Source organism: Oreochromis niloticus, linkage group LG18 (genome assembly GCF_001858045.2).
Source record: "Oreochromis niloticus isolate F11D_XX linkage group LG18, O_niloticus_UMD_NMBU, whole genome shotgun sequence".
In the NCBI taxonomy this organism is placed as follows: domain Eukaryota; kingdom Metazoa; phylum Chordata; class Actinopteri; order Cichliformes; family Cichlidae; genus Oreochromis; species Oreochromis niloticus.
The window spans coordinates 36,869,896-36,888,228 of NC_031982.2; the positions used below are offsets into that span (position 1 = coordinate 36,869,896).

Below are 18,333 nucleotides of genomic sequence, written 5' to 3' on the forward strand. Positions count from 1 at the left end.
AAAAGTTTTGTAATTAATTTTCATTTCTTTAAATCAGAGATTTTCATTCCTACTGTCACCAAAGCACCTTGAAGGAACTGCTGTTGTGATTTGGTGCTGTGTGAATAAAACTGAATTTAACTGAATTGTTATTGTGGTTTTTATTATTTCTTTGTGTCTGAACGTTCCTGCAGTTGGTTTGTGGTTGATGTGGATTTGCTGCTCATGTGAATCCTCCCACAGTGTTTCATTAGCAGCTGTAACCACAGTGACTCTGATAAAACAGGAATTAGCAGAATCCATCTGATATGAAGCTGTGCTTTGAATACCACTTCCCTCCTCTTTGAAGAGTAGTCAGATATCTGTGTTCAGGTTTTTGTACAGCCTCTTCTACACTTTGTATCACTGTGTTTCTAGAGCACAGTAGTAGAGAGCTGTGTCTGCCAGGGTTAGGGCTGTTATGGTCAGAGTAGTTGATGTAGAAGATGTTTCTGATTTATATCGATTATCAGGAATATATTCATCACCACTGCTGTCTTTTGCTCCTTTGAAGAGTATAAACTGAGGAGCCTGAAGGTCAGAAAGTCTGTACCAATAAAGCCAAGGATCACTATCACTTGTCTGATAGTTACATGTGAGTTTGACAGATTCTCCTTCTGTTTTAGTGACTTCAGTTTGTTGAGGAGTGATTGAGTCTCCAGCTGTTAGTCCTGGAAAAAGAAAGAAGAAAAGTAAATGGCCTGTATTTATCTAGTCCCTAAGGACCCCCAAAGCGCTTTACATATCCAGTTATTCACCCATTCACACACACATTCACACCCTTGGTGATGGCAGCTACATTGTAGCCACCCTGGGGCGCACTGACAGAGGCGAGGCTGCCGGACACTGGCGCCACCAGGCCCTCTGACTAGCACCAGTAGGCAACGGGTGAAGTGTCTTGCCCAAGGACACAACGACCGTCCAAGCCGGGGCTCGAACCGGTAACCTTCCGATTACAAGGCAAACTCCCAACTCTTGAGCCACGATCGCCCACATAAGTAGTGAAATGCAGTCTGTATATCTGCTTAATGCAGCAGCTTCAACTAAACTTTAATCCCTGTTCTTAAACTCACCTATAATGTGAGATAGAAGCAAAAAGAGGTGCAGCAACATGTCTTTGGAGTTATTAAAGCCAGACAGACAGCACATGAACAATGTTCTTCCACTGCAGTAGATTCATGAGGTTGAGATTTTATTTCCTCAAACTTTTTGCTCTGCAGACAGAAATCATCTCATTGGTTGAGCTGGACTTTGGTGGGCGGGGCCTATGGTTGAATAGTGAAACAGTAAAATTTACAGTGATGATAAATAATCAAAATGTTGCAGTGAGTCTTTCTGAGCCTGTCATTCAGATTTTCTTTGTTATTTGAAGATTCATATCTCAGCTGAGATGAAGAGTGTGGACACACCGGACTCCAACATGGCAGCGTGTGTGTGTGTGTGTGTGTTTGATTTTAGTCACTGAAGCCTCTTCAACCACTGTCTCACAATCTGGATCTTCCTTCTGAAGGATCCCTCCTGTTTTTAAACCATCTACTGAATCTTCTACATGAGAGTTGGACTCACAGCAGGCTTGATGGGCCCAAACCTCCCATGACAAAGGAAAGAGCTTTTTTCCTGCTTCTTACTCCACCTCTGACATGTTTTACCTTAGTGTGTAAAATAGAAAACCAGTGAATTACATTTTTATTGTACAGCTGTTTTCTCCTGGTGATTTCCTGTTTACTTGTGATGTCATCATACAAAAGAGGAGGGTGAAAACCCAGGATGGATTTTCAACATCACTGAATTTAATTCAACTCATTTACCTGCATGATTTCCAAGGAAAGAACACACAAATAATGTTGCTCCTTCCTGTGCTCAGTCCAAAAAGCTCTATGGTTTGTTGCACGTCTGTCTTTGTGACTAAAACCCTGACTAAAATCCAAAAAGTTGATTCTGTTCATCTGGACGTAGCGTTTTGTGGGAGAAACGTGTCATCATCATCCAAGTGACTTCTTCAGTCTCAGCTGACTGCAGGTTTCAATCTTATAAACAGTACATTTGCATAATGACTGAAACCAGCCCACTGAAGGAACAATGGGCTGGGAGGTCAGTTCCTTAATCATAATTATGCAAATTCCCATGACCATTGATCAACAACCACTGACCAAAACCCACTGATCAAAGAACACTGATCAATGGCCATGAGTCCCATTCACAGAGAGTTGGGGAATGGCTGCAATCACAGCATTGTAAGATGGTGACAGATGTACCCTTAGGCCCCCTCCTCGATTCAGAGATGGTCTTTCCCTTTTCACGTAAATGGCCTCCTCGACTCCGCCCTCAAACCAGCGTTCCTCCCTGTCCAGGATGTGTACATCCTCATCCTTGAAAGAGTGTCCACTGGCCTGTAGGTGTAAATAGCCTGCAGAGTCCTGGCCTGATGAGGTAGCTCTTCTGTGTTGTGCCATCCGCTTCGCCAGAGGTTGTTTGGTTTCCCCGATGTATAAATCCTGGCACTTAACAGCGTACACTATGTTACTCTGTTTGTGTCGGGGGACCCGATCCTTGGGGTGGACCAATTTTTGGTGCAGTGTGTTTTGGGGTTTAAAAGCCACAGAGACCCGGTGTTTAGAAAAAATGTGTCTCAACTGCTCCGATACTCCTGACACATACGGGATCACTACAGGTTTTCGCTTTGTCACTGATTGTCCTTCTCTCCTGGATCGGCTGGAGCTTTCTTTAGGTGCCTTTCCAGCTTTGACAAAAGTCCAGCTGGGATAACCACATTTACTCAGGGCCTTCTTGATGTACTTCTGCTTCCCTGGCCGCTGTGTCAGTGGGGATGGTGTTCGCTCTGTGTTGTAGCGTCCTGATGACACCCAGCTAGTCTCTGTCTCTGATCTTTACTGCTTCATTTCTCTGTTGTCTTTGTCATCAGTCCAATGACACAAGAATCAGAGGTTTAACAGTGTGTGGATCCCTCTAGTGGATGTTGTGGAGTATTCTGTTGTCTTTGCTCCAAAGGTTTTTGTACAGAGTTTTGGTGTTTCCTGTCACTGTGGGCTGCAGAGCACAGTAGTACACAGCAGAGTCTGTCACTGCAGCAGAGGAGATGTTGAGATCGATTTGTTTTTGATCATCCACAACTTGAACAGACAGTCCAGAGATTTCTTCTTTCATTACACTTCCTGATCCCAAATGATAGATCAGGAACTCTGGTGGTTTTCCAGGATATTGTCGATACCAGTAAAACTCGTCACTTCCAGTTGCCTTTTTGGAGTATCTATAGGACAGAGTAGCAGTGCTGCCTTCTACACTGAACACTTCTTTGTTGGTTGGAGTGAGATCTTCACAGCTGACACCTAAAGGAACAGAAACATATTTGATACTTTTATAAATCCTCACAATTCAAATGTATTTCTTTAAACACACAGATTGTAACGTACCTGTTAGAATGGTGAGAATCAGTAAAGAAAGTGCATAATAGTCCAAAGACAACATGTTGAATGAAGGTAAAGTTTATGGTTTGTGTGCTGAACTCTGTTGAATGTGGAGGTTTCTCTCTCTTCTAGTTCAGTAACAGCTCAGCTCCTCCCTGAATCTCTCCTCCTCCTCTCTGATCTGGGTTTGAACTTCTCTCACTTCCTCCTCTTTACACACTAGTAGCAGCATTTTCACTTTCAGGTGGGAGCTCATATTTCAGCTCTGTGCTGCTTCAGTCCACAGATGATTCATGCTGTAAATATAAATCAGTGAGGGGAGGCTCAAGACTTTCACACAGTACTGTACAAAGTACTGACAGCCTCACATTAACCTGATCTCACATCTACACAGACACTAACCCCATGCCTGTAAGTCAGGCTGAAATGTCTGTATTAGGCAGTTAGTCTACTAACTGGAAGGTTGATGGTGCAATTCCCTGCTCCTTCAGTCTGAATATTTAGTTTAACTCAGTTTTATTTATAAAGCACTAAATCAAAAAGCACCCCGAGGTGTTTTATGTCATAAAGACTCGACAGCATTACAGGGAAAATTCCAACAGCTGATTCCCTGAGAGCAAACACTTGGCAACATTGGGAAGGAAGAACTCCCTCAACTCCTAGAAAATACTACTAATACAGTTACAAATACTGGTACTACAATAATACTACAATTACTTCTGCAAAGAATAATGATTATTATTGACATGATGTGGAGTTGGAAACATTGAAGATTATGTCTATATGTTCATCGTCTATGACTGAATTTGAAAGTGGAATAATGTAATTGGTTGGTTGAATTTCAATGGGCGGGGCCAGTTACATCTTAGTACCATTAGTTTTTGTAATTTCATCTCAGCCAATCAAATAGTTTTGTGCTTCCACAGCAGCTTAGTATGATTAACAGAGAATGGTACTCATGACCATTGATCAGTGGTTGTTGATCAGTGGTTGTGACAATTTGCATATTAATGATCATAAACTGACCTCACAGCCCATTGTTCATTCAGTGGTGCTGGTTTCAGTCATTGTGCAAAGGTCAGCTGAGACTGAAGACGTCACCTGATGATGATGATGAAACGTTTCTCCCACTGAAAACATCCAGATGAACAGAATCAGCTTTTTAGGATTTGCTTACCTGGATGACTGAGCGTGCATGTTGGTGTTCCAGGATATTGTTAATATCAGAAGATCATTTATACTCATTGAAGCTTTTTTTCTGAGGTATTCATGAAATTGTTCACTTTGCCCCTTCATGTGGCAGCCCTGATATCACACCATCATCTTCACACAGGAAATATTCATATTAATTTCTCTCCACTACGATTAATACATGATTTAAATCACTGGAACAACCTCTCAGTGTCATGATTACAGGAATGCATCGACTCTAAAGCAGCCCACATGAGGCTAAAGCTTTACATGCTTTTATTTTGACAAGGTTCAAAGACAGAGGGGGGGGGGGGGGGGGGGGGGGGGTAAGTAGGTTTCCTGCAGAGGGACAGAGCAGGGAGACACCAGAGAACTGCCCGAGAGAACGACTGCTGAGTGTCAGTGCAGTCAGAACTGCTTATATAGTATTTATTAGAGTCCTTTCTTGTGTTTCACTTTTAGAGTTTCTGTGTCAGGGAGGTAAGTGAAGGTTTCAGAAGGCTGAGTGGGTGGAGAGTGGATGGGCAGGTGAGTTTTCCAGGTGAGTTTTTCAGCTCTGTTACAAGTAAGTCCTTTCCAAACAGCAGACAATGAGAGAATCCTTCAGGTTTCAGGTAACTCAAGTCCACAGAGCTATGAGCAGACACAAGAGAACATGGTGAGGTAACAGAAGCTACAAGCACAAACTCATAAGTCATAAATTAAGAGTTGAATTTCCACCAGAATGAAGACAACAATCTGACAAAGAGTGGATGTTTCAGCTGGACCTTTCATTCCCCAAAACATGAGGAGTTAATGAGATCTGGTTAGGAGGTCACCAACACTACAAGCACCAACCAGCTTGCAGCCAAAGCTCTGCACAGCCCCATCAGCAATGAGTCCCCAGCCTCACTCAGACTGCTGCCAAAGCTCTGCTGGAGGTGGGAGTTGAAGATCACCTGAACCACTTTGATACGCCAGGCCTGTCCAGCATTCTCCCCCACCACCTGACTCAACTCACCCCCAGATGGTGATCAGATGACAGCTCAGCTCCTCTCTTCACCAGAGTGTCCAGAACATACTGCTGCAGACCTGATGATGCAATTACAGAGTCAAACATCCACCTATACTGTGGTTAGCACACAAGTCCAGTAAAACAGAAACCACCATTCTGTCACTCTGACACATAAAGTCCTCAGAAGCACAATAGAGTTACCAGATGATGCAGCGTCCAGGATCCTGCTCAGAGACCTCAAGAAGGCCAGGCACAAAGTACCAGAGCAGGACAATGATGAAGGAGAGCATCATCATCTGATGTGATGAGTTCAAAGAGAATAAATGGAATAAGCATGAGATGGTCTTCCTGGTTGGACTTTTAGCTTCATGTGAGAGATTTTACCTTAAAGAGATAAACCTCTGTTACTCTGTTTATTTTGCTTCTGCTGCATTTTTGCATGTCCTCATCCACTAAATATAAAATAGTGTAAATGAGCAGCTTTGGATGTTTGACAGTTTTTATTGTGTCTGAACGTTCCTACAGTTGGTTTGTGGTTGATGTGGATTTGCTGCTCATGTGAATCCTCCCACAGTGTTTCATTAGCAGCTGTAACCACAGTGACTCTGATAAAACAGGAATTAGCAGAATCCATCTGATATGAAGCTGTGCTTTGAATACCACTTCCCTCCTCTTTGAAGAGTAGTCAGATATCTGTGTTCAGGTTTTTGTACAGCCTCTTCTACACTTTGTATCACTGTGTTTGTAGAGCACAGTAGTAGAGAGCTGTGTCTGCCAGGGTTAGGGCTGTTATGGTCAGAGTAGTTGATGTATCTGTTGTTTCTGATCCATATTTTCTATTAGGAATATATTGAACTGCAGATCCTTTTGCTATTTTCCAGAGTATAAACTGAGGAGCTTGAAGGTCAGAATGATGTCTGTACCAGTAAACGTCAGTGGTGCCACTTATCTCATAGTTACATGTGAGTTTGACAGATTTTCCTTCTGTTTCAGTGACTTCAGTTCGTTCAGGAGTGATTGAGTCTCCAGCTGTTAGTCCTGGAAAAAGAAAGAAGAAAAGTAGTGAAATGCAGTCTGTATATCTGCTTAATGCAGCAGCTTCAACTAAACTTTAATCCCTGTTCTTAAACTCACCTATAATGTGAGATAGAAGCAAAAAGAGGTGCAGCAACATGTCTTTGGAGTTATTAAAGCCAGACAGACAGCACATGAACAATGTTCTTCCACTGCAGCACAATGACCAACAAATAATGTCATTGGATGAGCTCAACTTCAGTGGGCGGGGCCAGTTTAATAGCTGAGCCAATCAAATAGTTTTGTGCTTCCACAGCAGCTCTGTCTCTGTCTCTGATCTTTACTGCTTCATTTCTCTGTTGTCTTTGTCATCAGTCCAATGACACAAGAATCAGAGGTTTAACAGTGTGTGGCTCCCTCTAGTGGATGTTGTGGAGTATTCTGTTGTCTTTGCTCCAAAGGTTTTTGTACAGAGTTTTGGTGTTTCCTGTCACTGTGGGCCTCACAGCACAGTAGTACACAGCAGAGTCAGACAGCTGAAGCTTCTGGATCTTCAGAGGAACTGATGTCTCGTTGATTTTAGAATCAAATCTGTCCACATTGAACTCGTCTGCTTTAACTGTTGATGTTGAGAAACAATGCAGCATATACTTTGGGTAACTATTTGCTTCCTGTTTGTACCAGAACAAAGTAGGGCCTGTTGTTGTTGTTTCAAATCTACATCCAAGTGTAACTGTGTCTCCTTCAGCAGCAATGACATCTCCTTGTTCCTGGATCACTTTGTCTTCTCCTTTACACTCTGAGGAAGAACAGAACATGCAGAGGAAGAGATGGATCAATAAACATGATTGAAGTTATTGAAAAGTTCCACAGTGTAAAATGATGAAATCTCCTCTTTCTGTCCTTGTTGTGAATCGTGTGCAGAGGAAACATGTTGATGTTTGTATCTTACCAAAGAAAAGAGCAGCAAGAATAATCCACAGCCAATGTTCCATCTGTACAACAAGGTTTCAATCAACAGGAGAAACTAGCTGATGTTCAACATTCAGTCTGAGAATTGTTCTCTTCACAGCAGCACTTATTATTGACACAATGGTTGAACACAGTGCAGAAGGAGAGCACCGCCTACTGCAGAGCTTCCCAAAGTGTGGGACCCGGCCCCTAGGGGGACGCAGAGCCATTGCAGGGGGGGCGCAGTATGAAAAGGAAAAAAACAAAACGCTTGGACACTGCTAGCACGGGGCTCCCACACAAACGCAAAGCAGGAGATGAAGCATCGCTGAATATGTTTCCAAACCAACTTCATTCTAAGCCAAAGACTAGAAAATATGGTGAAGCATATCTTCCCTTTGGTTTCACCTGCACAGGTGCTGAGGTAGGTCTCCCTGCATAATTAGTTTTCCCTGCACGGGAGCAGCGCTGGGCTGTTCAAATCACGGAGAAACAGTATCCTACAGTTGTTTATGTTTTTTAACCCATTTTGCAGAGGGATTTTTTGAAAAATGTATTTATAGCAATGTTGAACATTATTACACAGGAAAAAAAACAACTACATGTAAAATAATTACACCGTGATGCCTCTGCCTTTCTAAATGCAGGGACAGTAACTGCCTGTATATATAAGCGTGTAAAACCTGCAGAGTCAGATTAACAGTATTTCGTCTCTATCTGCCATTCTGCAATTTATCCCATGTAAACAATAACGTGGCGCACAGCGTGACATGAAAAAAGGCACATACCTTTGACATTGCGTGACAAACTCTGTATTCCTTGCAAACGCAAAAAAAAAGGAGTTTTAAAAAATCTCAGTTCTCGTTGGTTCGATACGCCGTTTACATGTGGCCGAAACAGCTGCGCGTTCAAAAATACCCGTGTAGGTGCGGACGGAGCGTAAAAGAGTTAGTAGTTTATTTTCTTACTACCTGTAATTTATTGCAGATTATTTGTATTTGCTTAATTGTTTAATAAATGTTTGAGGTGTGAAATAAACCGCAATGGAGCAAAATATGGGTGTGTGTGGTTGAAGGATGTGTTTGTGTGTGCGCGCGCGCGTGCACGCGCGGGGGTGGGGGGGCGCGGGAACCACTGGCCTACTGGATGATGTCGCCCTCTAGTGTAGCCTCTTTGTTTTGTGCTGTTGCTGTGAGCAGAGTTGGGAAGTAACCAATTAAAAATACTTCGTTACTGTCTTTGAGTAGAATTTTCAGCTGTCTGAACTTTATTTGAGTAGTTTTTTTCTGACTATTTTTTCCATTTACTCCCTACATTTTAAACAAATACCTGTACTTTCTATTCCTTACATCAGAACATGTTTGTTACTTTTGTTTTTATTTATTTATTTCTCTGCAGGTCAGCGCAGGATAAACAGGTTAGTTTGCTGCACTGTGATTGGTTTAAAGTAAAGAACAGTGTGTGACTGCTGCACAGTGGCTGTGGGTTCATGGTCACAGTTAGCTTACATCAAGTTTAGCACAGATTCATATGAAGTTTAGCTGATGATGCTCAGATTCATTCACTGAATTCCACCTTCATACCAACTTCATAGTGTCTAATATAAAGACAGCATAAACAGTTTACTCTGAACTGAAACATCTGCTCACATCTGGTTGAATTCAGTTGTGTACGTCCACAGAGAACAGCAGGTCAGCTGATCACAGCCTGTAAACTAAAAAAATCTACTGGAGCTCTCAATTGAAATGATTGTGAGTGTGATTCTTTTCCCCACACTGAGCCATTAAAACCACTTTTAGGTTCCCCCACCTGCTGAATCCACTTTAACCTCTGACTGTATTCATTTCCCTGTTTAGAGCCAAAGTCGCCCTCTACAGTGGAGGCAACAGGAAATAGAGCTATGTTTTTTTTATTTTCCTTTTGCTTCAGATTCAAGCTGAATATAACTAGAATCAAAAACTTAGATTAAAGTTTGTATCCCCATCTGTCGTGTTTACAAGCCTATGTAGACTTAATCTGAATGTTATGTGCTTCTATGGTTGCTATTACTCCTTCAGGCCAGAGGTGCTGCTGTGAAACAGGAAAAAGAGAAGGAGAGAGAAGAAGTGGAAGAGTGTGATGTGAGCAGTTTTCGCTAACATTAAAGTGTGCCTAAAAACGAGCCACTGTCTCCAGTGTTATACACAAATACAACACATTGGCGATGAGGATGTGTGCATCAGGACAGAGCTCTCCGCCTTTCCTGCACCATGCTGGTGAACCACCTATACCTTTGTAACGTGGCGGAAATTCTTCGACAACTATATGCTTGTGAGAAATGCTACCGGAGACGCATGCTTTGAACCAGGGGGATAATGGCTGTTCTACACGCTGCCAAATCAAGGTACCACATTCACTGAAGCCATGGCTGCACTTGAAAAACACTTTGTTCCTTAAGTGGCATGCAGACACACATTCAGACAGTGAATTCAGCGCGCTGAGGAAACCCTGACCCGATATGTCGCCGCTCTCAGAGCTTTAGCTGCTCCGTGTAGTTTTGGAGCAATGGAGACTGAAATGATTCTGGATCAGCTTGTTGCTAATGCTAATCTCATTGCTGTTTAAGATAAATTACTGCTGGATGAGGACCTTGCACTGGACAAAGCTGTTACCAATGCATGTCAAGTGGAGGCTGCTGTTCACAATGCTACGCTGCTCTCTACTGCACACACAGTCTAGACCGCTCAGTACAAGCCATCGAGGTAATGAGTTCATGTTTTTGGGGAAAGAGAGGAGCGCGATTAGCTCAGCCTCGTGGACCTACACCTCAAGGTTGGCATAAAAAAGCAAGCGATAAAGAGCAACAGCATCATGGTTTCAGATGTGGATCTGATAAGCACCAGTCTAATGATAAAAACTGTCCTGCAGCAAAAGTGAAATGTGATAAATGCAATAAAAAAGGACATTTTGCCAGAGTATGTAAATCAGCTGTTGCTGTAGTGAGAGAAGTTGTCGTCCCTGAGTTAGCAGTATTATGTGTTAATGATCATAAACTGGTGGCTGCAGTCTGTGATAAAATCACCTGCCAAATGGACACTGAAACACCACAGGGAGACGCTCAGGTCCTGGAGTTCATTGTAGACACTGGGGCTTCAGTATCTAAACTTCCAGAAACCACCTACAAAGAACATTTTGCACCTTGTGCTCTGACTGGACTCAAAGTTAAACTAGTCACCTATGCAAAAGGTGCCCTGCATGTCATTGGCTGCCTACTGGCTACAGTGAGAGTTGCACACGATGACAAAAAGGTGCCAGGATTATTTGACATAGCTAAAGATGGATCACCTTTGTTGGGGCTTGACCTGAAAGCACTCAAGATTAACATAATAGATGGAAAAGCGTTAAATGTGTTAAAGGGTTCATGGACAAAGTTCAGGTTAGCAATGCAGTAAAACCTGTACGCCAAAAACTGAGGCATCTACCACTCAGCCTACGTGAAGAGGTGTCAGCCGAACTGAAACGTCTACTCCAAGCAGGCATCATTGAACCACTGGACGCATCCGAATGGGTGAGTCCTTTAGTGGTGGCAAGCAAACATAAAGGCGACTTGAGACTTTGCGTGGATCTACGTCACATGTGTCAAAGTCAAGGCCCGCGGGCCACATCCGGCCCGGCGTACATTTATATCCGGCCCGCGAGATCATTTTATATAGATGTATTATTATTGTTATGCATGGCCCGGCGATATGAGGCGCTAACACTATACAAACTACAGATCCCATAATGCAGCGCTGCAGCCTCCTTGCTGAACGCTAGGTTACCTGGGAACATTCCCTCGTCAATCAAGTCAAACTTCTGTTATTGCGAAGCTAGCCGCTCACAATGGTGGAGAGAAAAGATGATTCTGAAAGCAGAGCCTTTCAGCGCCAGTGGGAGACTGAATATATGTTTGCAGACATTGCTGGTAAACCCGTGTGTCTTATTAGTGGAGCTAATGTGGCTGTAATTAAGGAATTTAATTTAAGACGGCACTACGAGACAAAACGTCAGGATAAGCTGAAAAACCTAAATGCAGAGACTACAGAAAATAGAAAGAGCTAAAGAAGAATCTGACATTTCAGCAGATGTTTTTCACCAGAGCAAAATCACAAAGTGAAGCTGTTGTGAAAGCAAGTTTTATTGTAGCAGAGGAGTCAAATCAGCCCGGTACCACTCTGAAGAGCTGCAGGATGAAGCTGTGCGACGTCTTGTGTCCAGACAAAACGCAGATTTTGGCAAATGTGAGCCTGAGCAGAAATACGATAATCGGGTTTGTGAGATGGCCACTGATTTAAGAACACAGTTGTGTGAAAGAAGCAAAAACTTTATTGCATACTCTCTTGCTGTGGATGAAAGTACAGACATGATGGACATTGCACAGCTGGCCATCTTCATCCGTGGAGAGGAAATATTGAACATTAAATCGATGCACGGGACAACGACAGGAAAAGACATTTTTTAAAACGTATGTCAAAGTGTAACCGACATGAAACTGCCCTGGGACAAACTTGGACTTACAACAGATGGAGCGCCGGTGTTGTGCGGTGAAAAAAGCGGACTAGTCAGCAGGATGCGAGTAAAGATGCAGGAGGAGAACTGTACCGGTGAGTTAACAGCATATCACTGCATCATACACCAGGAAACGCTGTGTGGTCAAGTCCTAAAAATGGAGCATGTAATGATCACCGTAACGCAAACCGTAAATTTTATCTGAGCTAAAAGTTTAAATCACCGTCAATTTCAGTCTTTTATGTGGGAAATAGATTCAGAGTTTCCCGACATTCCTCATCATACAGAGGTCCGCTGGCTGAGTTGGGGAAAAATTCTCAATAGAGTTTTTGAGCTCAGCAAGGAAATCTGTCAGTTCATGGACATGGCATGTGTGATGCGGTGAAGGCATTTCAAGTGAAGCTGTCACAAATGCACCAGTGCAACTTGCCTCACTTTCCCTGTTGCCAAGTAATGTTGAACCAAGTCAGCGGACTTTGCTGAACTGCACCTGTGCAGATTCAGATGGAGCTGCAGTGTAATGATACACTCAAGGGAAAGTACGACACTGAATGGCCCGAAGAGTTTATTAGTTCCATTCCTGAAGCAATGCCCCAGCTCCGTCTATATGCGGCTCCAACCTTGTGTTTGCTTTCATTTATTTTTTCTGGGGTTTTTGGCAGCATGTTCATATTTCTAACTTGCATAATTTTGACAGGATATATTTTTATGAAGAGCAAAATATTGAAAGTTAAAATTTATTTTTTTAAATTTATTTAATCTGGAATAATATTCCTGTCTGTTTTTATTCATATTTAAGTTTAAAAAACTTTGTTTTAGTGTGTTCAATGAATGTTTAACTTGTTTGGCCCGCGACCTGAAGTGTGCCTTGAGTTCTGGCCCCCTGTGCAATTGAGTTTGACACCCCTGATGTACGTGAACCTAATAAAAGTGTAATAATTGACCGTCGTCCACTTCCTCATAAAACTGGCTGGTGCTACACACAACAGCCAGATTGATTTAGGCTCAGCTTATCATCAACTGTCTCTTCACCCTGACAGTCCCAGTCTTACAGCTTTTATAACACTTGAGGGACTCGTTCAGTTCACCAGAGTTAGGTTCGGACTTGCTTCAGCACCTTCTGCCTCGCAGAAGATGATGCACACAGTTCTGAAAGATCTACCAGGAGTACAGGACTACTTGGACATTATTTTGTATGGACATTCCAAAAAAGAACACGATGAATGCCTACAGGCTGTTCTCCAGCATCTGAAGCATGTTGGTCTGCAGATCAATTCTGGTAAAAGTTCATTCAGGCAGATGAATATTCCGTTCCTGGCACGTGTCATTTCCAAGGAGGGCTTGCGCCCTAACCCAGACCACCTGACTGCCATCTCTGAAGCTCCTGCACCAAAGGACATGGCTGCGCTTCGTTCCTTCTGAGGCTTAACTTCATGGTTCTGCTTTTGGTTCCGGCACCCTGTCTCCAGCTGAGAGGAAATATTTGACCATAGCGAAAGAGGTCCTTGCCTGCGTATGGGTGGCTGATAAATGGAGGACGTATGTATGGGGATACCGATTTACCCTCAGAACGGATCATCAAGCTCTCACCACTCTGCTAAGTACTAAAGGGATGAACACAGCTGGCAGGGGGATTGCACATTGGTCAGCTAGACTGATGTGTTTCGTTTCAATTCAATTCAATTTTATTTCTGCAGCGCCAAATCACAACAACAGTCGCCTCAAGGTGCTTTATATTGTAAGGTAGATCCTACAATAATACATACAGAGAAAAACCCAAAAGTCATATGACCCCCTATGAGCAAGCACTTTGGCGACAGTGGGAAGGAAAAACTCCCTTTTAACAGGAAGAAACCTCCGCAGTGGTTGGAAAAAGGAACCAAACACAGGACTCTGAGACGAAGTATTAAACTTAAAGGCGGCAGCTTTTACTGACTGGCAAACAAACTCAGAAACACAATACACATAAGTTCTTCTACAATATCATCAACATTGCTGCTACTTCACTGATGAACAGTTTAGTCACACCATCAACACAGAAAACTAATTATCAATAATCCATTTTAATAGCAGAAGTCTGTAGGCCACCAAGCAGCTGTTTAACTGCCTCAGTGACCTCACCCCTAGTGATAGGTGAGTCGTCCCCCTCATCCAAAGACTCCGCTTCTTCTACAGAAGACGTGTCAGTGGGATTAAGAAAGTCCTCAACGTAATATTTCTCAGGTGTCCTGGTGCCACGTGCATTTGTGGCCTTCCTTATGTTTGAACACGGTGTTCGCTGTGGACAAAGTGCAATAACAAAACCCCAAATCAGATCAGACAGGCTGTTTCTCCCAATCACAGCCCTCCAAGTCTGCTGTTGTTGGACACATGAGCATTAAAGTCTCCCAGTACAACAACAGGGTCACCAGATAGAGCAGCCTCAAGCACCCCACCCAGTAACTCCAAGAAGGCTGCGTACTCTGAACTGTTGTTCTGCTTTGACTATTCACACAAGAACTCACACTGGAGAGAAGCCATATCACTGTAAAACCTGTGGGAAAATTTTCTGACATCATAGACTTTTATTTATTTTACACGTGAAAATCCACACGAGAAGTCAAAATCAGCAAAGTAATGCTGGAAAAACATCAAAAACATTTGTTTGTTTGTTTTTTACAATGATTAGATGTTGGATTATAAATGTTGAGTTTAGTTATGTTGGTTTTTTTGTTTGGATACGTTATAGATCAAAGTTTTATTCCTGTTAGTTGTTGCTTCATTTTGCTCAGTTTATTTTTTTTTTTTCATTTATTTTGGCTTTAACGAGAGTCTACCTCTGCTGTGGTAGGACCAGCATGCACTGGGGACAGCTCAATGTTTTGGGTTTTGTTTTTTGTTACCAGCGAATGAGAGGCAGAAGGAGCTGTGATGTCCTTTTTTTGCTTAACATGGATGAACTCCACATATTTTGATTTTTGATAAATAGCCAGTACACAAAGTAAAAATCTCGGCCCTTAGATTGAGGGAAAGAACCACTCATGGATGGATTTGCTTGTTGGAATCTTTCGGTCTGATCTGTGCAGACTGGTTTATCCATCCTTCACCTGCAAAGACTACACCAGTGGGTCCTCAGTGTCGGCCTGCATCGACAGCACGTTCAGTGTTCTTCTGAATCTGCTTTGTGGTCATACTTTAAGAACTCTGTTGGAAAACCACCAACGACTGAAGCTTGAAATGTCAAAAAGTTTGAAGTCTGGACTGCTGTGATTACACAACAGTTTTCAGAGTTGCACGCATCATTCATGAACAATCTAGAATGTTCAAAATTTGTGCAGTTTTGTGTTGTTCACTTTGCTTTCTTTATTTTAGCCGCCTGACTGTGAGGACATGAAGCTGCTCACTGGAAACTCTCCCTGCTGCTGCAGAAATATGTGAGGAGTCCTCAGTGTTTAGATCAGAGGGAGTCTGGACTGTTGTGTTGGTGGAGCAGGGCTGAAGAACCATGCTGAACATCTGGATGGATGTGATGTGCAGCTGGACTGCTGATGACCTCAGTGGAAGGACCCACAGACTCTGGTCCTGATGAAAGGTGGAGGAGGGCTGCATCCAAATGATTGAGCAGCTTTGGATGTTTGACAGTTTTTATTGTGTCTGAACGTTCCTACAGTTGGTTTGTGGTTGATGTGGATTTGCTGCTCATGTGAATCCTCCCACAGTGTTTCATTAGCAGCTGTAACCACAGTGACTCTGATAAAACAGGAATTAGCAGAATCCATCTGATATGAAGCTGTGCTTTGAATACCACTTCCCTCCTCTTTGAAGAGTAGTCAGATATCTGTGTTCAGGTTTTTGTACAGCCTCTTCTACACTTTGTATCACTGTGTTTGTAGAGCACAGTAGTAGAGAGCTGTGTCTGCCAGGGTTAGGGCTGTTATGGTCAGATTAGTTGATGTAGGTGATATTTCTGATCCATATGGATTATCAGGAATATATTCAGCTGTCCCTCCTTTTCCTTGTTTCCAGAGTATAAACTGAGGACCCTGAAGGCCAGAATGATGTCTGTACCAGTGAAGCACAGCAACACTGGAACTTGTCTGATAGCTACATGTGACTGTGACAGATTCTCCTTCTGTTTCAGTGACTTCAGTTTGTTGAGGAGTGATTGAGTCTCCAGCTGTTAGTCCTGGAAAAAGAAAGAAGCAAAGTAGTGAAATGCAGTCTGTATATCTGCTTAATGCAGCAGCTTCAACTAAACTTTAATCCCTGTTCTTAAACTCACCTATAATGTGAGATAGAAGCAAAAAGAGGTGCAGCAACATGTCTTTGGAGTTATTAAAGCCAGACAGACAGCACATGAACAATGTTCTTCCACTGCAGCACAATGACCAACAAATAATGTCATTGGATGAGCTCATCTTCAGTGGGCGGGGCCAGTGTAATAGCTCAGCCAATCAAATAGTTTTGTGCTTCCACAGCAGCTCTGTCTCTGTCTCTGATCTTTACTGCTTCATTTCTCTGTTGTCTTTGTCATCAGTCCAATGACACAAGAATCAGAGGTTTAACAGTGTGTGGCTCCCTCTAGTGGATGTTGTGGAGTATTCTGTTGTCTTTGCTCCAAAGGTTTTTGTACAGAGTTTTGGTGTTTCCTGTCACTGTGGGCCTCACAGCACAGTAGTACACAGCAGAGTCTGTCACTGCAGCAGAGGAGATCTTCAGATCGACTCGATTTCTCTCCTTGTTCAGTGCAGCAGTCAGTCGAGGGTTTGGGGGGGTTGCTCTCACCACAGTCGGCTCACTCGTATCAGTGATGAGGAGAAGGAACTGAGGAGCTGATCCAGGATCCTGTCGATACCACTGGAGATTCTGGGCTTTAACTGAATAGTTACAGGACACAGTAACTGTACGGCCCTCTGATGAAAACACTTCAGCACTGCTGGCAGTAATATCATCTTCCAAGCTGTTACCTGCTGATGAAACAACATGTTATATTTACAGCTCTGTTCCACAGTCACATGTCCATCATTGGAAAAACACAGTGAGCTCAAAGAAAATCCAAACTGGATCTGTAACGCTGTAAACATGTCTTTGAATTTCAGGTGTTCCTGTCAGAAACATACGTACCTACGAGAGCTGCAAAGATCCAAATCACAGCCAGTTTTTCCATGTTTCCAGAGGAGAAATGTTGGAAGTGATGTTCACTGGGAGTTAGCAGTGAGTGGTCTGATGTTCACAGCTGGAGTCAGACAGGTTTCTGCAGTCAGGAGGAGGAGGAGCTGCTTTCCTGCTCAGCGCAGTTTTAAAGAGTTTCTGTCTGAGTGATCCTGGTCTTTCTGTCTGCTACAACCAGTCTGATTGTTCTCTCAGAGTTCTTTCATCATTAAAGAGAGCTCACTGGTTTTGTTTTCACATTACTGAATGATAGTCATGGTGAAAGTTCAGGAGATCAGCAGCTTCAGAAGCACTCAAATGCATTTCACTCTGTGTGTGTGAAGCAGTCCTGCAGCTGAGACACACTCAGGATGAGTTTTACTAGTCCTTCTAGCTGGCTTGGTTTAGGCTGGGATGAAGAACAGTGAGAGATGCTCTGACTGTGTATGCCTGCTTTAAACTCAAACAGATGTGGCCCAGTGTGAGGAGGAGCAGAGGATGCTGCTGAGCCTCAGCTGGAACCAGAGCACATGAGAATTCACACGGGGGAAACTCTACATATGTAACACGCCCCAAACGATTGTATTATGGCTCTTCAGGACAGTTTTACTTTGCTATTAAGCAGACCTAACAACTGGCTTCCACCACTTGGAGCACCACTGAAGCATCATTTCTGATGGGGAACACTAGAAAAAGATGTGTGGGAACATATCCTTTTCTAGTGTTCCCCACCAGAAATTGTTCTTCAATAGTAAGACTGTCCTACCTAAACCAGGATGGCAAGAAAACTTGGCACCATTGACCCATCTTATCACTGTGGACCAAAACAACTGAAAACATCAACCCTACTCATACAATAGCACAGTTAAAATAATTGTTTTATTCCGAAATATAGAGAGTATCAGTTTCACAGGTGTGTTACAGTATCACACCTGTGAGAAGAGTGATGATGTGCAGTGTTGGGAAGGTTACTTTTAAAATATGTTCCACTACAGATTACAGATTACATGCCCCAAAATGTATTTTGTAACGTATTCTGTTACGTTACTCAATGAGAGTAACGTATTCTGATTACTTTGGATT

At 42.9% G+C, this 18,333-nt stretch overlaps 1 gene segment (V, D, J or C); it reads right to left on the minus strand.

Moving 5' to 3' along the window:
* Positions 1-3,048: 3,048 nt before the first annotated feature.
* On the minus strand, positions 3,049-3,745 carry LOC112842819 (T cell receptor alpha variable 3-like; the record flags this gene model as incomplete). The annotated part of the segment is given in 2 exon segments: positions 3,049-3,365; positions 3,450-3,745. Coding segments are annotated over 2 exon segments (372 nt in total), but the record flags the coding sequence as incomplete, so codon positions are not given.
* Positions 3,746-18,333: the final 14,588 nt, after the last annotated feature.